The sequence below is a fragment of the Dermacentor variabilis genome, chromosome 7 (assembly GCF_050947875.1).
Source record: "Dermacentor variabilis isolate Ectoservices chromosome 7, ASM5094787v1, whole genome shotgun sequence".
In the NCBI taxonomy this organism is placed as follows: domain Eukaryota; kingdom Metazoa; phylum Arthropoda; class Arachnida; order Ixodida; family Ixodidae; genus Dermacentor; species Dermacentor variabilis.
This window is the reverse complement of record NC_134574.1, coordinates 133,737,765-133,764,796: the sequence shown is the minus strand read 5'-3', so window position 1 is coordinate 133,764,796 and position 27,032 is coordinate 133,737,765. Positions and strand designations below refer to the sequence as shown.

The 27,032-nt window shown below is 44.0% G+C and overlaps 1 protein-coding gene across 1 annotated transcript; it reads right to left on the bottom strand.

The window, feature by feature from the left end:
* Positions 1-196: 196 nt before the first annotated feature.
* Positions 197-26,222, bottom strand: LOC142587141 (anticoagulant protein rhipilin-1-like). The gene is made up of 5 exons (XM_075698028.1): positions 26,073-26,222; positions 15,581-15,721; positions 12,369-12,434; positions 4,809-4,994; positions 197-339 (listed from the first exon to the last, which is right to left on the bottom strand). Exons 1-5 carry the CDS (start codon positions 26,131-26,133, stop codon positions 278-280), a joined length of 516 nt encoding a protein of 171 aa, XP_075554143.1. The 5' UTR covers positions 26,134-26,222; the 3' UTR covers positions 197-277.
* Between the last annotated feature and the right edge of the window lie 810 nt (positions 26,223-27,032).

The window sequence follows — 27,032 nt, the reverse complement described above, 5'->3', positions numbered from 1 at the left end:
GGTTTATATAAATTCTGAGCCCATGTGAGCTCAAAACTGCATCTAACATGTGGTGTATTCAGAGTACTTTAAAGCATTTCCCAAATACTTTATTATAGGTTTAGTACCAGGAATAGTTCCTGTGTAATCGGCGCATAAAATAGTTCAGGAGGATGCGAAAAAAAGAGAGAATATTTGAATCATCGCTCTGGTTCATGTTTTTATTCTTGTTCCAGTTTTCTTGCAAATGTAGGCGAAGCACGTGGCATTTGCGAGCCTTTTCTTCAGAAGTCCACATTTAGGATTTTTTCGGACAGACCTTTTTTATCCAGTTCGTCTTTGCTTGACCCTTTTTATCTTCTAAAAAAAACAACGTTTAATCATACACATGTTTTGGCAGACAATTACAATGTTATCATGTATCGCCGAAATCGACGCAAGTTTTGCTGATATGAGGCATACACTAAGGGAAGACAACTTTGCAAATAATGCGATAAGACTTTTTTCCGCTTAGGTAAATAGTTTCATATGCGTGACGGGTTGCATGTGGTGGTGCATACAACTTGAATTTGCTTAGCTACCGCCAAAATAATTTGACCACTAGTTTCATAACATAATCCACACGATAATGTTGCGACCATTAAAAAAAATAAACGCATTGTCGTTTCATGCAACTGCATGTAATATTGTGATATTGAGTGTCGATGTGCGTGCTTATATCTGACGTCTTGTTCATTTTTTTTCTTGAATTGTGAATATCTACAGCACCATTTTATCTTGTGCGAATTTAGTACCATGTATTTTTGCTTCTAATCAGCGTTTACTTCCTGGAGCAGAAATAATTCACCAAAGGGTGTCTATCAGGGTTGCATTAGTGTCACATCGATGACTAACCCAAAGTATGATTTTGTTCTGGCAGAAAAAAAGAAAGCGGACAGAATAACGGTACTATTCACTATTATATATCTTGTATTGGCACCCAACAACTTCATTCCATTAGAATGCGTCGTGCGAGAGGGTAAATGTTTCCAGGCTCCTGTTCAGTGAAAATTGCAGAACAAAATTTGTTTCGAAATTGTTTCGATATTGCGAAACACGCCTCCATTTTTTATTGAGGAATACTTGTGCCCTTGCAGCGCCGCGGTAAAATCTACAATGCGTTGAGGAAAGTGGCTACATTTTTGGTGCTTTTCTTTCACAAGAACAAAATGTTTACAATGGTATCCATTACAAGACGCAGCCTCAACAAGATTTTAGTGGCAAGCCTTGCTTTCGATCTCTAAGCGCACTGACAAAACCCATATTCACATTTTTCTTTTCTTGCTGCAGTCGGCCATGCAATCGCATATTAATTAATTTGAATATACATTGGCCAAAGTGGGTTTGAATTCGTTACAGTAAGGCACCTCATGGTTACATTTAGAAAAAAAACTTGAGTATGTCGATCAGTAAAATACAACGGCGAATTCAATTTCGCAACAATGCGCAGACTTACGAGTTATCTACTCGCAATTGAAATCCGTCACTCGAGCAGCCTACTTACTTTGACACTTGCTAGAAAACTTTCGTTTTCCAAGTTCTATATCCAACAGGAACTTGATATACAAAAATGCAAACATACCGTGACCATATGTAAATTGTGCAAACATATAAAACCCTTATCAAAATATTCTTTCGAAAACTTTCTAATGACAACAATCTATACTAAACTAATAAAATCGAACTATTGCCTAGTTTTGGAAAGTGTGTACTAAATCTGATGTTTTCTATCTGAAATCCAGAAACTTTCTTTCTGTAGCCAGAAACTTGGCTACAGAATTTCCAGTTTTTTAAACGATCAGCATCCTGCTGTAATCATTATCAGGGAAAGTAAATCATTCAAAGCTTTCAAAAATAACATCACTATGTATCTATTGTCACTGCAGGCATGTCCACTTCTATTGTTTTGTTTTTTCTGTTGCTTCTTACAGTATTTTTCCCAATTGTACATCAATGTTCAATATGAACTAACTCCCGTTTCAATGTTACCAACCACCCTGTATTTCCATCTCGTTTAGTGTTTATTTTCTGCGCTAAATGTCTTGTGCTCTCGAATGGGAGCAAGAAGGGTGCAGGCATCAGGCATCAGGCATCCACATGCCTTTTGGTGCGCAACTGTACCATACGTTGCCTGAATAAACACTTTCACTTTGACTTTGAATGCAAAGTTCGTACAACATGCCTTCGTATTGTCCAGAGTCGTTGATGAATTTTCTCCTAAGGACTCAACAAAAGATGTAGGTCTCGTTGTCTCGAGGTGTATTGTTGAAATAGTGAAATTAGATCTTAATCGATGTACCTCATGCTTATCGACGTGTGATAGATTACGGAAAACAAAGAAAACTTAAGGAGTATTCGGTTACTGTGTGCATGGCTTCGTTGTTTTATTCGAGCAAAGCTTTCATTCCAAATTATCGCTTGATTACGCATGGGCTCGTAGATTTGTCGGTCACCGATTGGGTTCTCGCCAGGTGTGTTCTTCCTGACTATTAAATAAGGGATGCGCGTCCTGTGCCGGGATCCTAGTGTTAGCCACACAGTCGAGGAAACCAATGCTCTAACCAGTAGGCCACAATACTTTTCTCCTGCCAGCACCAACTACTTTTTTTTTCAAATGATCGCGGCGAGTTGATGATTACAATGTACACACTATGGCAACATACCCATGACGGGGAATCCACCTTAGGAGCATGTTCGTCTATTGATCATGATGATGATATTCATACTGTAGCACGTAACCACAACGGATGCCTGTTCAAGAAATGGGTGGGACGTATTGTGCCTCCGCCAACTAAACCCTTGAGCGCTGCATGTTGATGATTATGTTTTACCTAATATGGCACACACTCTAAACGGGAGATCACCCAAGATGCATGTCGGCCTGTAGACTTTGATTATGATTCTCACACTATGGCACACACTCAGAACGAGCGACTGGCCTTAATAAGGTCGCTGCATATTTCGCCAACAACTAGTTCCTTGCGATTTTCACCACGTGTTGATGATGAATATGATTTAAATACTGTGTCGCACATCCACAGCGTTGATAAGCTTAGAAGTATGCCCACATGTTAATTATGATGATGATTTGCATACCATGGTGACGCACCTATAACAAGGGAACCGCCTAGAGGCATATCCGCGTGTTGGTTATCTACCGCTGATCGTCGATTATTCACCAATCCCACAGTCAGGGATCAAACAGGAATCGGGTGGCACATATCGTGCCAACGCCAAGAAGGCGTTAGAGATGATCGCTGGGTGTTGTTGGGGAGTATAATCCGCTTAGCTATAGCCAAACCCACAAATGGCGAAAGACTGGCGGTACATTGAAAATAAGAAAGAATGACGAAAGTCACGTCAATATAAGTATATAAATCGCCATCATTATGATCATCATCAGCAGCAGCAGTAGCAGCAGCAGCAGCAGCCTGGCTACGCGCACAGCAGGGTTAAGGCTTCTCCTACACTGCTCCAGCTACCATGGTCATACGCTAATTATGGCCATGTTGTCCCCGCAAACTTCCTAATCTCATCCGCCCACCTAACTTTCTGCCCCCCCCCCGCCCTGCTACGCTTCCCTTTTCTTGGAATCCAGTCCGTAACCCTTAATGACCATCGGTTATCTTCCCTCTTAATTACATGCCCTACCCATGCCCCCCCCCATTTCTCTTTCTTGATTTCAACTAAGATGTAATTAACTCGCCTTTGTTCCCTCACCCAATCTGCTCTTTTCTTATCCCTTAACGTTACACCCATCATTCTTCTTTCCATAGCTCGTCGCGTCGTCCTCAATTTAAGTAGCACCCTTTGCATAAGCCTCCAGGTGTCTGCCCCATAGGTGAGTACTGGCAAGACACAGCTGTTATACACAAAATGGCTGCCGAACGCACCCAAGCCCATTCTTATTCTCCTGATTATTTTAGTCTTATGATCCGGATCCGCGGTCACTACCTGCCCTAAGTAGATGTATTCCCTGACCACTTTCAGTGCCTCGCTACCTGTCGTAAACTTCTGTTCTCTTCCGAGACTGTTAAGCATTAGTTTAGTTTTCTGCAGATTGATTTTTAGACCCACCCTTCTGCTTTGCCTCTCCAGGTTAGTAAGCATATATCGCAATTGGTCCCCTGAGTTACTAAGCAAGGCAATATCATCAGCGAATCGCAAGTTACTAAGGTATTCTCCATTAACTCTTATCCCCAATTCTTCCCAATCAAGGTCTCTGAATACCTCCTGTAAACACCCTGTGAACAGCATTGGAGAGATCGTACCTCCCTTTCTGACGCCTTCCTTTATTGGGATTTTGTTGCTTTCTTTATGGAGGACTGTGGTGACTGTGGAGTGCTATATATCCGTTATATATAATTCAATATAAGTCAAATATTTGCCCCGTTGGATAGCATGGGTGAGCGAAAAGACATGCGCGTGCAAGTTTAAGCCAAAGGCACAGGAATCAAATGGGCAAATTACTAGCAATTGATTAAACACTTCAGCAAAGGTTTTCTGCGCATGGACACGTACGTTCAACCTGCATGACTTTATTTTGTGTGTGCGTTATTGGCACGCGTAGGTTCTTCTTTTTCCATTGAGATCCCCCAATGTTCGCTTATATATAGTCACATCGCTCTCGACCAAGACTTGCTTACTGTAAAGGTGCTTATCCATGCCGCAAAGCCGTCAGTTTGGTGGCCGTACGCATCCAAGTAAAAAGCACTTACTCATAGACAAGGACGTTTAATTTTGCGGCACTTATAAGAAAAAACAACTTTCCAGAATGAACGGGTACTTACTTAGGCAGCGCTGCATACACGACTTGCATGTTAAAAACGCGGCAGCTTTAGCGCCACATACTGGAAATTGGAATGATTGGCACATTTGGGTTTGTGGGTTAAACCACCACCTGGGAAGGAAACGAGAACCCGCGCAATTCGTCTGTTCCGGCGTAAATGAGCATCTTGACCGTCGTGACCTCCAGCCTGAAACAACGAACATGCTATTTTAAAATTTAGTTTTTCTCATACAAATATGTTTTTGAGTTTCTCAGCTAGTTTCATTATAAATAAAGCAACAGATGTTACTGGCAAATGTGATATTCGGTGTTGCACATTCACAATTGTGAGGCTGCAGACGCGATCACTTCAATACAATGTACTCTATATTTATGTATCAACTTATGTAAATCAAAAACATCTGTGTATATTCATGCTTACAGCGTTTTGCACTATACTTCTGCTAGTCAGTCATAATGTCTTTGAGGATTTCTCCTTGTGTGGTAAATATTTCTTCGCAGTATATCTATTTCATTTTCATATTTAACCTCAGGTATAGACATACATTTCAGAGGCAACGGGCAGTGGGATAAATAGATTCATGGGCAATAAAAGCATTTTAAAGAAGTGCCCAGACGGCACTTCAGAAAAGTAGAATGAAGTACAATATTATACCATGTAAACACAAAGCATTGAGATGGAAATATACTATGATGCAAAAACTCAGCAATGTATGAGGTACAGTGTTTTCCAAGAGACGAGGATCCAATATACTGATACACAGAAAAGCGACGTTCTAAAATGTATACTAATCTCATTGATTTTTCTGTTTGAATCTATTGTTCTTAAAGGGATGGCCACGACGTTACAATATAAATAACTCTAGCAAAATGTAGGGAGAAGTGGCTAGGGTGGCAATATTATGCATATATTTGAACGAGAAGAAAGGAAATCAAGATGGCCCGAACTTTATTAGCCATGTCATCAGAAGCCATCAATGACACCAAGGACCGCATAGGCGAAATCATCTGCACTTCCTAATTTAATAATGACGTGATAAATAGGTGGAAATTAAAGTGCGTTAAATGAACAACTCGCTGCAGGTGGAATACGAATCCGGCTTACATGGGCGATGCTCTTAATAACAGAGATACCGCCGCTTTCTTTTCCCATACACTTTCTATGGTATTAAGGCTTATCTGATCTGAATCCTGAAATTATTAGCGAGCGCCGCCACTCATGCCTTTGGTGGACGATGTGAAACCACCTGTTTGCTGCAGGCGTGACTTCTACGTGAAATTTCTGGGTGTAGGTAACTGGCCCATAAACCCACACATGCTACCTGAAAGTGTTAAAAGTGCCGAATTCAAGAGCCTCGCTATGTGATGAACGAGAAGAAAGAAAATGGAGGGAGAGCGATTTTTTGTTTGTCGTTTTTGTAAGTTCCTCATTACTTTCATTATGAGAAGCCAAAAATTAATTACACCAAGGACTGCATAGGAGAAATTACCTCCTGTTGTAGTTAAAATTAAATTATGAATAAGTGAAAATGACCGGCGGCCAGTAGTTTTACATCCACTTTCACTTCCATTCCTTTATTTTAACTATACACTACAAGTAGTTGCCATTGTGCCCTCCTTAGTATATATATATATATATATATATATATATATATATATATATATATATATATATATATACCGCGCCAAAGCGCTCGTGCCACTGCTCACGCGTTCGTCGTCATTGCCTCCTTTCACAGCTGGCTTCGTTGCCGCTCATTGTTTAAAGGCGTAGCAGTATCATCATAATCAACTATAATCACCAGCAATGGCTTGATTACCATCGTTTCCTTCCACAGATAGCTTGTTTGCGTCCTCGGTGCAACCGCTCGCACGTGCTCGTGCCTTTGCTCGCCACGTTCGGCGTCGTCGTCTTCTTCCACCGTTGTCGCTCATCATTCCAGCGTAGAGTGAGTGAGTGAAACAACTATTTCGAATCAGAAGTATTCGCGTCCGGCGAGTTAGTGGTCTGGGGCACCCGCCCAGGTAACGGCGAAGAGTTCTAAGGCTTCCTTACCCTACTGGATTGCCAAAAGTTGGTCTTCCAGCTTCGAGATGAGCAGCGCAGCCTGCCATCGCGTGCCCAGGCTGTCGATGAAGACTTCGCTCTCATTGTCCTGTATTAGTCCATGGCATTCTCATAGCATGTGTTCTAGTGTGGCTCTGGTGCCGTACACTTTGCATCTATCTCTTGTATATATGTCTGGATAAACAGCGTGCATTAGTATGGTATTCTCGTATGATTTGATTTGTAGCCGCCGCTACTGGACAGCTTGCGATCTACTGAGTTGTGGATGAGTTGGTGGATGAGTGCATCTTTCCATCTTCTTATGATTGGTGATGCCATTGAACCTGGTCATTCTGTCTTCCAATTCCCATACCTCGGAGGGCCCTGTGGAGTGGTCTACCTTTGTCGTAGCTAGAAAAGTGAGTCCTCGAGCTACGTTGTCTGCCCCGCGTTAGGGTTGTCCTCTCCCGTTGACTCGTGTGGTTGTCTGCTATCCATAGGATTTTGACGCATCTGTCTTCTCTTGTTGTTTTGCCTTTTATGAAAATATTTAGCGCCTCAGCTGAGATGCGGCCATTCGCGAAATTGCGTACTGTTGTCTGGGAATCACTGATTATTAGTATATGTTGGTTTGTGCTATGGCTAACGCTATAGCCGCTACATCAGCCGTTTCGATGATGGTCGTGTTTATAGTAAAGCTAGTGCAGCATTTTTTGTAATGGTTAAGTACTGCTGCGACAAAGCTGCGTTTGTGTTTGTTTCGTGCAGCGTCTCGAAGGAGCGCGTCCTAGTTTCTTCCGTAGTTCTTCGCCATGTTCTTTGCCTTGCTTTTTCTCCTGCCCTCGTGCTGTGCAGGATGCATATTCTTGGGTAATGGGGTTACCGTGAGTTTGGTTCTTATTTCCTTGGGTGTGTCCCGTTTATCTCCGTGTTGTGTGTGGTAGCAGATCCCTAATTTATCCAGGATGCGTCTGCCCACCATCGTCTTGGAAAGGCGTTCGTATTGTGCTCTACGTTGCGCTTCTGTTATCTCCTCTAGCGCGTTACGCAGTCCCAGCTCTAGGAGTTTCGCGATGCCCGTGCTTAGCATGAGTCCAATCGCTTGTTTATATAACTTCCGAATCAGGCCGCCCAGCTTCTCTTCTGCGCCTCACCATCTGTGGTATGCCGACGAATAGGTTATCTGACTTATGACGAACGCCTGGATGATTCTCATGACGATTGCTTCTTTCATTCCCTCGTGTCTGCTCGTAATTCCCTGGATCAATCTGGTCGTCTGAAAAACTATGGCTTCGATTTTGCGAATGGTTTCTCCATTGGTGCCCTTGTCTTCCATGATCATTCCCAACACCCTTATCTCCTCGACCTTGGGTATGGGTTGTCCATCTTGGGTCATGAGTTGCGTCTGTGTCTAGGCTTGTGTGCTGTGATTCTTCGGACATCTCTCCTTTAGTGTTGGTATGCACATCAACAGCTCAGATTTTTCGGCCAAGCATTTCAGACCTCTGTGTTCTAGCTATTCCTCGACTGTTTCAATTGCTTCTTGTGGTCACTGTTCAATGGATCCATCTCCATCATCGTTTATCCATGGCATGATGTCGTCTGCATGGATTGTGTGGTGAAGTCCTTTGATTCTTTGTAATTTGCTAGGACGACCAATGAGATCCAGGTTAAAGAGCGTATGCGATATAACGGATCCCTGCGGTATGCCTGCGTTGCCAATAGGTACTTTCTTGGACGGCGGATCTCCAACCGTGATTTTAGCTTCTCTGTCTGTTAAGAAGTTTGATATGTGTATGTGTTTCGTACGTATGGTTGGGGATATTGTGCAGTATGGTTTTGCGAATAAAGGGAAAATCAGACATCCACCCGTTCGTAGCAATTGCTCAAAAGGAAACTCTTTTCCTTTCAGCAGTTGCCACGGACGGGTGGATGTCTAATTTTCCCTTTATTCATTACTTCTCTCCGCCTTGCGGATTTCCGCAGAACTACTACGTCGGTATGGTTTTGTGTGCCACATTGTCGAATGCCTTCTTGAGATCTAGCCCGAGGATAGCTCGAGTCGATCTCCCTGGTTCGTCTACTACTTGGTGCTTCAGGTGCAGCATGGCGTCTTGTGTAAGCAGGTTTCTTCGGAATACTATCATCGTGTTTTGGAGTTAATCATCGTCTTCTATGAAGTTGGTGAGCCTCACGAGGAAGGCCTGCCCCATTAGTTTGACCGCGCAGGAAGTTAACAATATGGGTCTTAGATTCTCGAGTTGTAGTTGTTTGCCAGGCTTTCGTATTAAGAGGACTCGTGTCGTCTTCCACTGCTGCGGTATCTTTCCTTGTTTCCAGCGCTCGTTGATTGAATTTGAATTTGCCCATAGAATTTGCCCATGGACGCGTCGTCTAGGTTTCCGAGTGTCTTGTTTGTGAGGGCGTCTGGGCCCGGTGCCGAGTTGTTGTTGAGTTTGTGCACGACTTCTGTTATTTATGCTTCGCTAAACACTTCTGTGAGGTCGGAGTTCTGTTCCCCCTGGCATTCGGATGGAATACACGGAAATACCTGCGATATGTATTTCAGTTCGACCTCTTTAAAGAATTCTTGCTGTGTGTCTTTATACGCGTACAGGCTCTTGTGTATGTTTTTCTTGTGCACCGTTTTTGCTTCCTCTGGGTAAAGGAGATATTTGAGTAACCTCCCCGTCTTGCTCGTGCTCAGTTGCTCATCCATCTGCGTACATAGTTCCTCCCATTTTCATGTTAGGAGCTGTTGTGAATATTGTTCTATTTCTTTGTTTAGTAGGGCTATGTTCTTCCTTAATCCGTTGTTATGTTTCTGCGTTTTCCATCGTTTCTGCAGCCCTTGTTTGGCCTCCCACAAGTGCGAGAGCCTGCTGTCTCATTTCTAGCTCAGCCTCTTGTGGGATCAATTGCGTTGATTTGGAGATGCCCTCCTTTAGGTTGGCTGTCCCCTGATCAATATCTGTATAGGTTTCTATGTTCTCTTTTCCATTATTTTCCTGAATTTGACCCAATCGTCTAATTTTAGTAGAGTTGGCTCGACTCCCAACCGTCGTGTTTGGAGTCAAGCCATAGATTTTTGCCTTTGGTGTGGATGTACTTGTACCCCCACCTGGTGAGTGCGGCATTTAAGCCTCCAGCTATTATCCCCTTCCGGTCACCTGCTACGCTGAACGTGCGTTGGAGTAGTGTTAAGAATCTGTGTTTCTTGAACTTTGGACTGCTGTGTACGTTTACAATAAACACACTATTATTTGTCTTCCTTGGTGGTATAATTTCAATTACTATGTTTTCTAGGTCTGTGACTGATGTATCATGTTGTACAACCATATGATCTCTTCTGACTATGGTGGTAAGGGTATTGTTTTCTCCTACGGCATTGCCTATGGGTTGGTGTCCTGATAGTACCGCGAGGCCATTCGTCTCTTTTAGAATTGTTACGTCTGGCTGGTCTCCAGTTTATACGTATTAATACAGATTCACCTTTTTATTTCTGTAACTTCTGCAATTCTATAAGCCTATGGTATACCTATTTTTCTTTGCCTGTCCATGATTATGCTGTGATATTAGATGACGGCTTCAGCAGTAAGGAAGACTTGGGAGTTGCCTGGACTGTTTCTATTTCCTTTGCAGGGGCTAAAGCGTCCATTCTATATTCTAACCTCGTTACTCTTGCTTTTATATTCTCAAGATGTTACTGTACGTGTTGTAGTTGTTGTGCAACTATGCTAACCATGGCCGCCTTAATCGATTATTTCATCTGGCTCATTCGCTCTTCTATCTTTTCTCAAGTCTGTGTTCAAATTCTTCTAGATTTTCCTTTCTTATGCTTGTGGTGTTGATTTGCTTGGGTTTGCTCTCGTTGTCCTCAGGAATCTCGGCGGTCTTGCGCTTAAGTTGAGGAGTATCGTTGTTTTCTACCATATTCATAATCTCGCTCGCCATTGTGTTTGTTGTATCTTCGCTCTATTTTCGTTTTTAAACTTGCTGTTTGTGAACTTCTTCCTTTAACCTCTAATTCTCCTCAATCAATACTATCATTTGTTGTTTCGTTGCGGCAACGACTTGCTTTAGCTGTGCCAGCTTTTGCTCTATTTTATGATTAGCTACAGCTTCCGCCTTGGCGTGCTTCCCCTTGACCGCCCCTGCACAGCTCACTGTTGCTGTTGCCGTTATGCCTTCAGAACTCCGGGTTTCCTTGGCCTTGAACCTGGCTCTACTCCTGGACCTGGTTCTGCTACACCCTTCTTTCGAAGGTTTCGAAGGGGGTTCCTGCCGATTGTTTAGAACGCTTAGGCTTTGCGGCTCATCTTGGATTGCGTAGTTTTCTTATTCTTTGTCTCTTTCTTGTTTAATTCTTTGCTAGCGACGTTTCTTCGCCAGGAAGGGGATCTGGCGTCTTGCCTTGCATTCTCGATCTGCTGTAGGGTGATCCATGTAGCATTGTTGATACTTAGCATTGCATTCATGCTTTTTGGGAGGGTCCGCCATCCCGCATATTCGGCAAATCTTCTCGTCGGGCTTAGGACACACATCCGCTCTGTGTTCTAATCGTCCACATTGGTAGCACATGTCCAGTTGCTTCTTGTATAGCGTACACCGCAACAACGCCGCACGGTGTCTCACGTAGCTTGGGACCTTGAATCAGTCGAACAGTACAATGACGTGTGTTGTGTTGCCCATTCGCTTGACGGCGATGGCTGCAGGATTTCTTGGAGTTAATACTTTTCTCACGTTGTCTTGTGAGCTGTCTTACAGTCCGATGCGGAGAAGCTAATTTCTTTTCGGTTGTCGTAGGGGGGAGGCAGCCTAATTTTTTTTTTATTTACGACGGTATGAAGCATTGCTTAAGGCGGTATGAGCCATGCATTGTTTTACGCCGCGGACGCATTTAACAGCAGAGGTTAGATGACAATGTGTTTGCATACCACTCGCGACGATAACCACCGATGAGGTGTGCTCAGGAGCTTCGCTGCTTATCCACCTTCACAAACTGCAATCATTTCTCACTATCTTTATTTGAGAATGACTTTATATTCTATTGATGGCCGTTCTATAGTAGTTAATAAAAAGAAATTCGGCGTAGCATTCTTGCACTGCCTCCAATTTATTCATTTCTATAGTCTGGTAAGAGTCCCACATCGTTAATTCGTATTCTATTTACGAGCGTACGTAAGAAATGTAGAGCAGTATGTTTCGCCAAAATGGTGCAATTGATGATGTAATTCCAGAACGCCAGAGAATACCAATGGTGAGTAGTTTGCTTGAATTACTTGTTTCCAACCCAAAGTTCTGTCGTCTACTTCGTTGTCGGTATCAGTTTCACTTTTGTGCCTAAACCGTGACTTCTTTGTGCGTGCCTTCGCATAGAAGTGTTCACATAGAAGCCTGACTACAAAGGCACACAAATAATTTATGGGAATTACAAGAAGCATTGTATTGAATTCTGTTCATTGGCAGGATTTACAACTGCTTTGGAGCGGGATTGCCTTTGTGGGCACTTACCCTTACCGCGTTGCTGCTTTATCCCAGTAGTGCCATTCGCACCCGTTTGCTCCGGACGGATTTCTCCTGTTTTGGATGCAAGAAAAAAGCGTGTTCACTTTAGCATTTGTGAAATACAAGTAGCTCGATGGTGTACGAAAAAGAGCGATCAAATATTTATAAACGTATTAATCAGGGTTTCCCGTTTTTGGTTTCTGAACTATCATCATCATCATCATCATGATCATCATCATCAGCCTGGTTACGCCCACTGCAGGGCAAAGGCCTCTCCCATACTTCGCCAACTACCCCGGTCATGTACTAATTGTGGCCATGTCCCTGCAAACTTCTTAATCTCATCCGCCCACCTAAATTTCTGCCGCCCCTGCTACGCTTCCCATCCCTTGGAATCCAGTCCGTAACCCTTAATGACCGTCGGTTATCTTCCCTCCTCATTAGGTGCGCTGCCCATGCCCCCCCCCCTCCATATCTTTTTTCTTGATTTCAACTAAGATGTCATTAACTCGCGTTTGTCCCTCCACCAATCTGCTCTTTGCTTATCCCTTAACGTCACACCCATCATTCTACATTCCGTATCTCGTTGCGTCGTCCTCAATTTAAGCAGAACGCTTTTCGTAAGCCTCCAGATTTCTGCCCGTACGTGAGTACTGCTAAGACACAGCTGTTATACACTTTTCTCTTGAGGGATAATGGCAAGCTGCTGTTCATCATCTGGGAATGCCTGCCAAACGTACCCTAGCCCATTCTTATTCTTCTGATTATTTCAATCTCACGATCCGGATCCGCGGTGACTACCTTCCCTAAGAATATTTATTCACTTACCACTTCCAGTGCCTCGGTACTTATCGTAAACTGCTGTTCTCTTCCGAGACTTTTAGACATTACTTTAGTATTCTCCAGATTAATTTTTAGACCCACCGCTCTGCTTTGTCTATCCAGGTCAGTGAGCATGCATTGCACTTTGTCCCTTGAGTTACTAAACAAGGCAATATCATCAGCGAATCGCAAGTTACTAAGGTATTCTGCAATAATTTTTATCCCCAATTCTTCCCAATCCAGGTCTCTCAATATCTCCTGTAAACACGCTGTGAATAGCATTGGGGAGATCGTATCTCTTTGCCTGACGCCTTTCTTTATTGGGATTTTGTTGCTTTCTTTATGTAGGACTACGGTAGCTTTGGAGTCGCTATAGATATCTTTCAGTATTTTTACATGTGGCTTGTCTACCCCCTGATTCCGTAACGCCTCCATGAGTGCTGAAGTTTCGACTGAATCAAACGCTTTCTCCTAATCAATCGTAAGTATGCAGTACGCTTATCAAGTAAGAAATTTTCAGAGTGCTTTTTCTAGGCGCTCCTAAAAAAACATGGTTGGTAATTTTGTTAACCTTCTTTAATTTTTTACGTTAATATATTGACAGGTGCACAATGCCAGTTCACGTTAAATAGAACTATACGCCCGTAGTAACTGAGCTGTGGATACTGCAATGCCTAGTAAATCGAAGCTTTCTTCACCTATAATCCCGTGATTTCACCTATATCGGTCTGTGGGTTTCTCGCAAAATAGATTTTTTCGCCCCCTTTAAAAAGCAGGTGCGTGTCGAGAGGCACAATTTCAAACTCTATCCCACAACGCATCAGACTGATGCTTTAACTAGCAAGCCACTATCACTTTTCGTATGTGTATGAAAAAAACAGCAACAGTATATTTTGGAAGCGATCACACGTATAATTTTCTTGCACGAACACCAACTAGTTCATAGTGATTATGATTGCGTGTTGACGAAGATGATTCGCATACATGGAACATATACACAACGGGGGAACGCCCAAGGAGCGTGTCAGCCAGTTTTTGTTTTTTTTTTGCTCGTTTTTTGAAAATTTCTTGCCAAGATTGTAGAGAATTCTACTTGGTGACAAGACAACCAGCGACCGACCGATTTACTGACTGAAGCGAAGCGAAGAAACTGTAGGCAAATAAAGGTTCACTTTAAAAGGAAAAAGCGTGGGTTTGTTTGTTTATTTATTTTTGTTCCTCTTGTTTCTATTTGTGCAATTTTTTTCTTTGGTGGCTGATCAGTCTAGACAGTGGAGCTAGCCTTCCTATTTCATTCATTGCAATTTATTTCCCTTGCGCATGCCGAATTTCTGTTGCTTTTGTGTGCTTCGTGATAGTGGTAGAATATATATGTGCTGACTAAAAGAATAAAGACACTTGGTTGTTAGTCAGCGCTATGGTCTACGTCCCTCTCTTCGTCCTGATGTTTAGCGATGTTTTTCTGCTCGTAACCAACCAAGTGCCCCGCGTCGCAACAAAGAAATTCGCAAACCATCATTTTAAGCTAACCGTGAGGAAGTCGCTTGTAATTTCACTGCTCATTCGAAAACATTTTACCGCGGATATTGTAAACGTGGTCTACAACAAGCAAGGTTCGAGAGGGACAACATTGATGGGGGTTACAACGTGACCGTCACTTCTTTGTTTGCGAAAAAAGCACAATCAAGAAACAGTTATTTAGGACGTTTCAGCCTTCAAACATTTATACAGCGGCTGACAATACTAAGCCAATGTATATCTAATATAACCATCACCGAAACACGAAATGGTGCACTAGTGCGTACTATAGGAAGCACACGGAGTACGTGACAATGTTTTTGTGCACCTCGTAGCTTTTGCTGTACTCCAAGTTGATTTTCAGCAACATTTTGGGAATATCATTAAACAACCGCCACTAGATCTTGCCTTCCTAGATGTTTGTAGAAGCGAAGACCTTGCTTTGTATTTCCGCCACAAATAAAGCTGGCGAGGCACCACTAGCGCAGATCATACGAAGCTTGACGAATAGGTCTAACTACACCCGCCATAAAAAAAAATTCGGAATAAATGTAAGTATGATTAGGTGCGAAGAGGCGTTTATTAATCCGAATAGGCAAATTTTGTATCATATGTTATCATTGAAGTTGAATAGTTTACCGAATGCGATTTAACCAAACAACACAATTTTTGAAAACCTGATGATACTTGATTTTATTCCATGTTAAGCTCGGAATTACGACAACTTCTCAATTCCATGCTAACGCCGATGGCTCCAATGCTACAAATGGGGGAGCCTTCCATAACTAATGCATGAAATGGCGACGCCCTGTGCTGTGTTCTTCTTTATATAGGCTGAAGTATCATGGTATACAAAGGTAATTGGGATGAGCGCTTACCAATATTTCCTGGTGGCTTAGCCGACTCGGTAGGACTTTCCTCGGCAGGATTTCCTGCAGGATTGGGCGCTTTATTGGGCCCGCCTTGAAGCTTCGCATTGAAAGAGCCACCATCAGCCCCTCCATTTTCGTCTTCTTCGTCTATAATGAATACAAGACTGCATGTTGTACCTGCTGATTGTTATTCTGAAAAACAAGGTGCCAGCCCCTCAGGCGAAAATACGTGGCTAAACGGAAGGATTCTCTACTTATCGTACTTTTTGTGCCTAAAGCCACTCACTGAAAATATTCATTATTGAAGGTTTTTAATCTTTCCAATAAAGTAAAATATATTTATCCTCACGTATTATTTATAGCGTATTACAATTCGTTGTATTTTAGGTATTTATTTGCATTTTTTTACACGGGCAAACTTCACCTGTTGTGATCGTGAACGTGCACGGTAAAGATCCCCAGGCTGCCGAAATCTGCGGAATCCCCGACGCCGGCATGCCTCATGATCCCATCGTAGCTTAGACACACAAAACCCATGAAATGATTCTTTAAGTTCATTAGTGCAACGTCGTCCATGGATGCGCTTCGAGCGGCTGGTTCAGTCGTCGACGGGCGCCCTCATGGCACATTGCATGTGATAATTTGGCTGGACTTGCTTTGGGCCACTTCCTTTCATATCCGAAAAAATCCTTCATCCAGTTTTGCTGCTCACCGGGAAGTGATGCTTTCGAACAAAATATTCTCAATTTAATTATTCCTGAAGGCCTGAAGAAAAAAAAGGGCTTTAACCGAAAGACTTCGTTCATCGCTTGTGTACGTTGCATCTTTGACTGCACAGAGTCGACAAATCAATTTTCACCTGTTGGGGCTTACCTTGTCGGCAAAAAATAATAATCATCTATATCGCGTGCCTTGCCTGTCTGCGCCCCGCAGGGGCGTCTGCGTCAGCAGGCGTTTGGTGTGTTGCGACACCACGTACCCGAGCACACGAGGGTTGGACCCTCCCGCGTGTAGCCGTGCGCGGCTCAGCCGTGTCCGGGGAAAAGGGGATCCTGGGGGTTGAGCCGATGCTGGGTGTTCGGACCTTTAAGGCCCCCCGGCGGAGGCAACACACCCCTTTGGCCTCTGCTTCACGTAGACGGCACCCCCGGACTGACCCACCCGGGGGAAATCGGTAGTTGCCTTTTCCTGTCTCTCTCTCCCTATTACCTTCGTCTTTCCCTTACTTTCCGCCTTTCCTGTCTCCTTCTCATTTCTTTATTACTTCCGACCTTCTTGGCAGCAAGGGTTAACCTTGTGTGAGTAGCCAACCTTGGTTATGTCATATTGGGTTATAGTGGCAACGTACAGCTGGCGTTTGGAGGCCCTGTTTTTCAGGCCCTGCAGCGTCCCCTTGTTGGACTCCATGGTGGGTGGCTGGCGTTGCTGCCGAAAACTACACGTCCACACATGGCTACTTCCTTCCCTTCACTACCTGATCGCTCTCAGAAAAGAGGGCGCACCGATGAAGTCTTTCAATTTTTTGGCCGCCAAAAAGAATCGTTCCCGCGTTTCCATGTTATCCATTCTGCAAAACCAGATAAACCAGTAAGAACTATCTCACCCTTCCTTGTTTCGAAGTCATTGACTGAAGCCTTTGGTCCTGGCTATAAGGCGTCGAGGATGGCAAGCGGGGATCTCCTCTTGGAGCTCCGCGATCAAAAACAATATGAAAAATTGTCAACACTAGTGTCATTTGGGGAAACCCAGATAATTATAACCCCGCACCGCACGATGAACACCACCCGTGGTGTTGTCTCTGACGATGACTTGATGGAGCTCACTGAGGCTGAACTCTTGGAGGGCTTCAGTGACCAGAATGTTATAAATGTTAAACGAATTAAGATGAGGCGAGATGGAAAAGAGATCAAGACGAAACACCTGATACTCACTTTCGGCTCAAGTGTACTTCCCGAGTCCATCGAGGCTGGTTATATCAAACTTCGTGTTCGACCATACGTTCCCAATCCTCTCAGATGCTTTAAGTGCCAACGTTTCGGCCACAGTTCACAGAACTGTCGAGGCCGGCTGACTTGTGCCAAGTGCAGTGACAATGAACATTCCTCCGAAACGTGCCAGAACACCCCACACTGTGTCAACTGTGATGGCGAGCATGCCGCATACTCGCGCGCCTGCCCGTCCTGGAAAAAAGAAAAAGAAATTGTGACCATAAAAGTAAAAGAAAATATCACTTTCAAAGAGGCACGGAGGCGGGTGTCATACCTGTCTAAGAGCAGCTTTGCCGATGTGGCGCGTAAGGGGGCAGCGTCACAAAGGCCTCCGGCGGCTGTCCGACCCACAAGCAGTGAGTCGGCAGTTACGCCATCTGCCCCCGCGGCGGTCGCAGCTAGCGCTGCTCCGTCAACAGAGCAGGGGGGACCATCGACCCCGAAGGTGGGCGCAGCAGAGGGTGCCCCAATCTCCCCGGCCCCTCCCAGCGCTGGCAACAGCCGGCGCAGCCAAATCCCGCAGGGTGCCCCATCGACCTCCGGGCTGGTGGGCGCAGGGGTCTTGCCCTCCAAGGCGGGACCCTCTCGGGAAACTTCTCGCTCGCAAGAGCAGGTGTCCGGCGCCTCACAAGAGGCAATGGACACTACACCTATTCTCAAGGCGCACCAAGCGCCTAAGGAGCGGCGAGGCTCCCTCGAACGCTCCAGAAAGGGCAGAACCCCCGTTACAGGGCCTCGAAAGAGCTCTGTAACCTAAGCGGCATCACCTCAATTTCCGTAAACACAGCACAAATTTTTCTTTAAATATGGATACACAAATCATTCAATGGAATGTCAGAGGTCTTCTTAGGAATCTCGATGATGTGCAAGAACTTATCCATAAACACAATCCGAAAGTGCTGTGTTTACAGGAAACACACTTAAAACCAAAACACACAAATTTTCTTCGACAACACGTTACTATTCGCAAAGATCGCGATGATGCTCTCGCATCATCGGGCGGTGTTGCAATTATAATTCAAAAAAGCATAGCCTGTCAACGTTTGCAGCTACGAACGGCCCTTGAGGCAGTGGCGGTTCGAGTCATTCTGCTAAACAAGCTTATCACTATTTGCTCACTTTATATACCCCCACATTATAAACTAAGCAAACATGAATTTCAGTCCTTTATTGATGAATTGCCAGAACCCTACGTTGTTCTTGGCGATTTCAATGCACATAACTACCTGTGGGGCGACCCTCGTATAGATGCGCGAGGACGTCTTCTCGAACAGTTCCTCTTTTCTTCTGGTGCTTGTCTGTTGAATAAAAAGGAACACACATATTACTCTCTTGCAAATAGAACCTATTCTTCCATAGACCTAAGCATAGTCTCCCCGTCTGTACTGCCTGAACTTGAATGGGAAGTTGCCGACAACCCTTACGGCAGCGACCACTTCCCTATACTGCTAAGATCACCTAAAGAAAATGAATATCCACCACACGCTCCTAGGTGGAATATAGACACAGCAGACTGGGAGAGGTTCCGAAACTTAACTAGTATATCATGGGACGACATGTCTTCTTTAGAAATTGATGCGGCTGTGGAGTACTTCACAGCCTTTATAATAGATGGTGCATCTAAATGCATACGTGAAATAAGCGGCTCGGCATGCAAACGGCATGTCCCGTGGTGGAACCATGAATGCAGAATCGCACGTAGGAATCAGAACAAAGCGTGGGAGATGCTACGCGCTTCGCCCACTGCAGAAAATCTTGTAAACATTAAAAAAGTAAAATCCCAAGGTAGGAGAACCCGCCGACAGGCCAGAAGAGAAAGCTGGCAAAAGTATCTATCGAGTATTAACTCGTTTAGGGATGAGGCCAAAGCCTGGAACAGAGTTAATAGGATTAGAGGTAGGCAAACATACTCAGTCCCCCTGGTAAACACACAGGGCGATTCACTGCAAGACCAGGCCAACTCACTTGGGGAGCACTTTGAGAGTGTATCAAGCTCAAATCATTATTCGCAATCCTTCCTAAAATATAAACAAATAGAAGAATGCAAGCCACTCATCAATAAATGCCGAAAGAATGAACCGTACAATTGTCCTTTTAGTGCTGCCGAGTTGAAAGCTGCCTTGAGCGCATGCAAGAGTTCCGCACCAGGATCTGATAGAATCATGTATGAAATGCTCAAAAACTTACACAATGACACGCAGGTTACACTACTCACACTTTTCAACACCATCTGGGATGCAGGGTACCTTCCAACCGCGTGGAAGGAAGCCATTGTAGTCCCTGTTTTGAAAAAAGGCAAAGACCCTTCCTCAGTGGCAAGTTACCGCCCGATAGCCCTCACAAGTTGCATTTGTAAGGTGTTCGAAAAAATGATAAATCGGCGACTCATTCATTTCCTTGAACAGAGCAAAATGCTTGATCCTTATCAGTGCGGCTTCCGAGAAGGGCTCTCCACAACCGATCATCTCGTGCGTGTTGAAGGGAATATCCGGGACGCATTTATACATAAACAGTTCTTCCTATCGGTATTTCTCGATATGGAAAAGGCGTATGACACAACGTGGCGTTACGGAATCTTAAGAGACCTGTCAGAAATGGGCATCCACGGTAATATGTTTAATACAATAAAAAGCTATCTGTCAAATCGTACCTTCCGGGTAAAAGTCGGCAATGCACTCTCACGTCCTTTTACGCAAGAAACGGGTGTACCCCAAGGAGGCGTGCTCAGCTGCACCCTATTTATCGTGAAGATGAACACGCTTCGTGCTTCACTACCACCCGCCATCTTTTACTCTGTCTACGTGGACGACATTCAAATAGCTTTCAAATCTTGTAACCTCACAGTCTGCGAGAGACAGGTACAGCATGGCCTGAACAAAGTGTCAATGTGGGCAGACAAGAATGGGTTTAAGATCAATCCTAACAAAAGCTCTTGTGTTCTTTTTACAAGAAAGAGAGGACTTATCCCAGATCCTTGCATAGAACTGCGTGGACAACAGATACCTGTAAACAAAGAACACAAATTTCTAGGTGTCATACTTGACTACAGATTCACTTTCGTCCCCCACATTAAATATCTTAAAGAAAAATGTCTGAAAACAATGAACATAATGAAACTTCTGTCCCAGACTACGTGGGGTAGTGACAGGAAGTGTTTAATGAATCTATATAAAAGCCTCATTCGATCGCGACTAGACTATGGTGCCGTGATTTATCACTCTGCCGCCCCGAGCGCACTAAAGATGCTAGACCCTGTGCACCATCTAGGAATCCGACTGGCCACTGGCGCTTTCAGAACGAGTCCCATACAAAGTTTATATGTAGAATCAAATGAGTGGTCACTTCATCTGCAGAGAACATACATCAGCCATACATATTTTCTGAAAGTCCACTCAAATCCTCAGCATCCCTGTTTTAATACCATTAATGACATGACATATGCTACTCTCTTTCGCAATCGTCCCTCCGTAAGACAGCCTTTCTCGCTGCGTGTGAGGGAACTTAGTGAAGAAATGCACGTTCCACTCCTCGAGCTTCGCCTAATGCATCCAGCCAAGCTGCTACCTCCTTGGGAGTGGCAGCTCATACAATGTGATATATCTTTCGTGGAAGTCACAAAGCATGCTCCAGAGATTGAAATCCTAATGCATTTCCGGGAACTCCAGCACAAATACTCCTGCACGGAGTTCTACACAGACGCATCAAAGTCACACGACGGGGTGTCCTATGCAGCCGTCGGTCCATCCTTCTCGGAATCCGACGTACTGCATCCGGAAACTAGCATCTTTACGGCTGAGGCCTACGCACTCCTGTCGGCCGTGAAACATATAAATAAATCACAACTCCCGAAATCAGTTATATACACGGACTCCCTCAGTGTTGTGAAGGCCTTGATGTCTTTCCGAAATCACAAAAATCCAGTATTTAATGAACTCTACTCCGCACTGTGCAAATCATATATATCTAACCAACATGTGATCGTATGCTGGGTGCCTGGACATAGGGGCATCGAGGGAAACGTTCTAGCCGACCAGATGGCCACATCAATCTCATTGCATGCAGTTAACTCTACTGCTTCGGTCCCTGTCACAGACCTGAAGCCTTTCTTAAGAAGGAAACTACGAAACCACTGGCAACGCATGTGGGACGAAGAAATAAATAATAAACTGCATGTAATAAAGCCACATTTAGGTTTCTGGCCTCCTGTAACAAAATCCCGCCGGACAGATGTCCTATTCTGCCGTCTAAGAATAGGACACACTTTTGGCACACATAACTTTTTACTCACGGGAAACGAGCCTCCAACCTGTGGTAGATGCGGGGAAAGGCTGACCGTCCTCCACGTCCTACTGGAGTGTCGGGAAGCCGAATCCGAAAGAAAAAAACATTTTCTCTTAGCATACCGCCACCACATCCCCCTTCATCCTGTTATGTTACTAGGTCCAGAACCACTCTTTGACACCAGCGCCGTCCTAGGTTTTTTGAAAGATGTTGTGTTGCATGTTATTAGCCCCACACGTTCGTAGCGCTTCCTCTCTCCAGAGGATGCCGCTGCGATAGTTATTTAGAATAGCACATGCCTCTAGGCCCTTGTGGTTCAAGGGCTCGGGTGAGGCAGTAGTGCTGTAACCAATTTAACATCTCGCATATTTTAAACAATGCATCATTCTTTTACGATGGATTTTAATGTTCATAGTCATCGCCATAATTTTATAGAACGTAGATTTTACGCACTTTACAGCGACTATTTTTAGGCCACTTTACAGCCAAGTCACATCTTTCATAATACATCGTTAACGCTACCACTTGTCATGGCGCTCTTTGGCCAAACCTGGCCCTTGCGCCACAAAATAACACACATCATCATCATCATTGCCTGTCTGCGAAATGAGCACCATCTGCGTACGTTCGCAACGTTCTTCACAGGAAAGCTGGGAGAAAAAAGCTTTCAGGAAAGTAACGGCAAGCAACAGAGATGGCGTATTTTGCTTGGGCAAATCATTCGCCTAAGAGTAAGTAAATATTTGGTTGTAAATATTATTAGAGTACAGGACTTGGATATATGTTGTCTCAAAGAAAAATATGTCTATTGAAATAGTGTATGAATTCTTTGTTGCGTCATTACATACAAACTTTCTCCACGACGGCAATCGAATGGGCAGAAAGACTTACGCAAAGAAAAAAGAAATTCTGCACTTTCATTAAAAATTGACCGCCGTGCTGCATGATATGTAAACCTGAAAATGTTCTTCACACAAACTACAGCTTCGTTAAACAATTTAGAATTTCTTATAATGCATTCTTTTTTATAAATATGCAGATAATGAAAATATATTGCGTCACCGCTGCATGAAAAAATGAAGGAATAGCTCGAGAACAATGAATGCAATTATATGTCTAATGTAACTTCACTGCAGAAAGAAAAATAAGTTATCCATTTTTTATTCAGCAGCATGATTTTTGGCGAAGTTTTTATTTACGCTTACGTTCGTGCCATGCTAGAAATATTGGGGAAACATTGAGCCGGTGTAAAGTTGTTTTTTTCTTCCCGAGGAATATTTCAAAGTATAGTTTGCCTTCTTTTACCAAACGCCTAAATTTTTACATGACACGGGAAATTACCTAAAGCACAGGTTCATGCAGTTCGCATGCATTGACGATATCAATTTCTTAAAGGGACACTAAAGGTTACCAGAAACTCAAGTTAAAGTGGTAGAGCAATGTTCTAGAACGTCTAAGGCGTCAATATAATCGCGAACAGAGCTTTAGTAACCGAGAAATTGAGGTAAATGCATGACACGATTTGAGACCCCCCAGCGACATTCCGGTACTAGCCCGATGACGAAAGGACTCCTCATAATTTCTGTTACTAATACTCAACTACTCGTATTAAAAATATCATTTCATTCGATTATAAGACGGAAGAAAATGCTACTTGTCTACGTCTATTCGATTCTAAGAAAAAATAACATTTTGACGTTACCCTTCAGTAATATGGGTGTTCGAAAGGTTTCGTTTTCGCTCGACTCTGCGCCGCGCACGCTTTGGAGTTTCAGTAGTTTCGTTATCGCGTCGTGCTGTGAGGGTTCTGCTGGCTCGCGAAACTTTCATTTGGAACAAGCAGCGAAAATGCCACGTCCATGTGATGTCGCGGGAAGCCCTCGTTGCTTTCCCGCTCCGGAGAGCCGGTGTCGAGGCCGCCGTCGTAGTACGCAACGACGCCGGCAGTGCGAGCCCTCAGCAGCATGTCGCGCTCGCCGGTGCTCAAATCGCTGAAGTTGAGCCCACCATCGCGAGCCAATCTGTAGGTGTCAGGGTCCATTGCGACGAGCGTCGAAGTTAGCGTCATAGAATGAAGTACCAGCTTATGGGCGTCTTGCGCTGGAGTTTGAGGTATAGTAGCGGCGCCTGGTGGCGGTGCGGGAAACAACATCTGGGTCGTGCCAGCTTGGGTCGTATTGAGCCCTGGCTGTGGCGAAGCACGTTTCTAGGCCGAGTTTTGCGTCGATTCGCACATTTTTATGCCCTGTTGCGAGTGCGAAAAGGCTCGTCGCTTCTCACAGACCACGCCGACCACACTGCGAGCTCGCCGCAGCCTATAGTTTAACGAAAACGGACTCTCCGTGTGCCGTGGGACGTAATGTGGGACGTAATTCGTTTCTCCTTCCGCTAGCCACCATACTCCCGCTTTCGCTCTACTGTCGGCTCTGTCTTGGCTCTGTTTCTGGCCGCGCGTTCGCGTTTTGCGCAGAAAAGCCGTAGCGCCGTCTGCGGACGCCGTTCTACTCACCGATGGCGCAACGTCACTATGACACCATGATGTCAGTACTCCTCGATCGGAGGGCGGGCGATTTGAACTGCGCTAGAGGTACGCGGACGCTTCAGAACGCATTTTCTCTTAAAATAAGTCTCTCCTTGGCACGAAACAAGCGTTTCGAGGTTTCTGTGATGGTATTTCAACAGTTTACGTTGACTTAATAGTAACATTTAGTGTCCCTTTAAGGATCTATAGCTTTATGGCGCCTAAGTAGTACTACAACTCAATAAATAATTTAAATTCGACACGCAAGATATAAGCGGGCGAAATTCAAGAAGAGGTAAAACAAAACCAATGCTGGCAGCAATAAATGACACAAATTTTTAACTGAAATTTGAGTACCGGTGAAGTTGTGGTATAGGAATATAAATATGTTGAAATGCTACGTTCATAAGCTTTATGTTGCGTGCTTTAACATCAGCATCATCATCATCACCATAACCATCATCATCATCATTGTCGTCGTCATCATCATCATCATCCTGGTTACGCCCACTGCATGGGAAAGGCCTCTCCCATACTTCTCGAACTACCCCGGTCATGTACTAAGTGTGGCCATGTCGTCTCTGCAAACTTCTTAATCTCATCCGCCCACCTAACTTTCTGCCGCCCTCTGCTGCGGTTCCCTTCCCTCGGAATCCATTCCGTAACTCTTAATGACCATCGGTTATCTTCCCTCCTCATCACGTGTCCTGCCCATGCCAATTTTTTTTCTTGATTTCAACTAAGATGTCATTAACTCGCGTTTGTTCCCTCACCCAATTTGCTCTTTTCTTATCCCTTAACGTTACACCTATCATTCTTCTTTCCATAGCTCGTTGCGTCGTCCTCAATTTAAGTAGAACCTTTTTCGTAAGCCTCCAAGTTACTGCCCCGTACGTGAGTACTCGTAAGGCACTGCTGTTATAAACTTTTCTCTTGAGGTATAATGGCAACCTGCAGTTCATGATCTGAGAATGCCTGCCAAACGCATCGCAGCCCATTATTATTCTTCTGATTATTTCAGTCTCATGATCCGGATGCGCAGGTACTACCTGTCCTAAGTAGATGTATTCCTTTGCCACTTCCAATGCCTCACTACCTATCGTAAAGTGCTGTTCCCTTCCGAGACTGTTAAACATTACTTTAGTTGTCTGCAGATTAATTTTTAGGCCCACCCTTCGACTTTGCGTCTCCAGGTCAGTGAGCATGCATTGCAATTAGTCCCCTGAGTTACTTAGCAAAGCAATAGCATCAGTGAATCGCAAGTTACCAAGGTATTCGCCATTAACTCTTATCCCCATTTCTCCCCAATTCAGGTCTCTAAATACCTCCTGTAAAGACGCTGTGAATAGCTGCGCTTTACCTATGCAGCCTATAAGTTTGCAGAAATAGCAAGAGCTTCGAAATAGCTCTCTTAATCCAGCGATAACGACACCAAACTCAAGGTGTAAAGTAAGTGTTACTTTTTTGTAGTTGTTTTATTAAACTATTCCTCTAGCTTGAAGCCCTTTTTGTCTTGTGTATGTCATTCCACTAATTTGTAGTAAAATGCGAAGGGCCTAGACCAATGGGATAAATTTTGAAAGAGCTGAAATATTTATTTATTCACCGCAAATTCAAGAGCTTTTCCCCCTACGCATGTCCGCGATTAAAACATTCCCTAAAAAAACTGTAGCTTCATGCTACATACAAAATAATCGTGAAACCTTACCCTCCTCGGCAATTACGCCGAAGATGAAGCAGGCCAGGAGAGCATATTGGAAAAATCTCATTGTCGTCGGCCTTGGCCCCGGAATAGGCTGTTTCAGAGACGAGCGATTTCTTAGAACTTTATAATAAATGCGTACCACGCTTCAACCAAACCCATTTATCGGCGGACAACGTGCCACAGCTCTGCCTGCTCAACTTATGGAGCACCGGTGACAGGTGAATAACTACATCGACGCAGACATGTGAAGGTCCCTGAAGATGGTGCAAGCGTAGGTATTCCTGAGAAAACGTTGATGGATGCGGCGGTACACGCAGTGCACTGAAACATTGTTATGTCTTTCTGTACGATGTTTTTTTATGGTGTACGTGATGCAATTGTCAGTGTTATGGTACCCCCTAAAAAGTATAAGATGACCTTCAGTTCAAAGCCGAATCTTCATTAATATAAGCAAAACAGTAAAAGAAAAATACATACAACAAATCAAACTGCTGCTCTTCCTCGAGGCCTGAAGTGCGAGTGCTATATTTATTACGACAGGTGCCCTACGACAATGATGCTGATGGGGTTATGCACCTGAACGCGCATGCCTTTCTCATAGCATAGTCACGTAGGGACGTACAGATGTAATGACGAATTTATAATAAAGCTAATGGATATTACATGATCAATATGTTTCTTCTATAGCTAATTATAAAATTCGAATTTAAGCCAGGCGTTTGATTTTATCGACAGTATATTGTTTCTTCAAAATGCCTTTATCATGTCGTTATTATGAGTACTTCCACTGTGGATATGTGCCATTTCGCAGGAGGACAATACGGAATTCAGTTTTATGGTGGCGTAAGAAGTTTGTTTTGCTAGAGTGAGGCCTTGATTTATAAGTCTATAGGAGTGGCCATGTTGCCATGACTTTCTTAAAAAGTTTTATTCAATCCATGTACGTATGACTTGATATCTTTT

What these genes read in the sequence shown, in the direction of transcription:
- LOC142587141 (XM_075698028.1), bottom strand. Translation starts at nt 26,133, where the DNA reads ATGAGATTTTTCCAATATGCTCTCCTGGCCTGCTTCATCTTCGGCGTA. An exon ending in TAAGCCACCAGGAAATATTG is followed by an intron (nt 12,435 to 15,580) that starts GTAAGCGCTCAT and finishes CATCCAAAACAG; the next exon opens with GAGAAATCCGTCCGGAGCAA. An exon ending in GTGTATGCAGCGCTGCCTAA is followed by an intron (nt 340 to 4,808) that starts GTAAGTACCCGT and finishes TGTTTTTTTTAG; the next exon opens with AAGATAAAAAGGGTCAAGCA.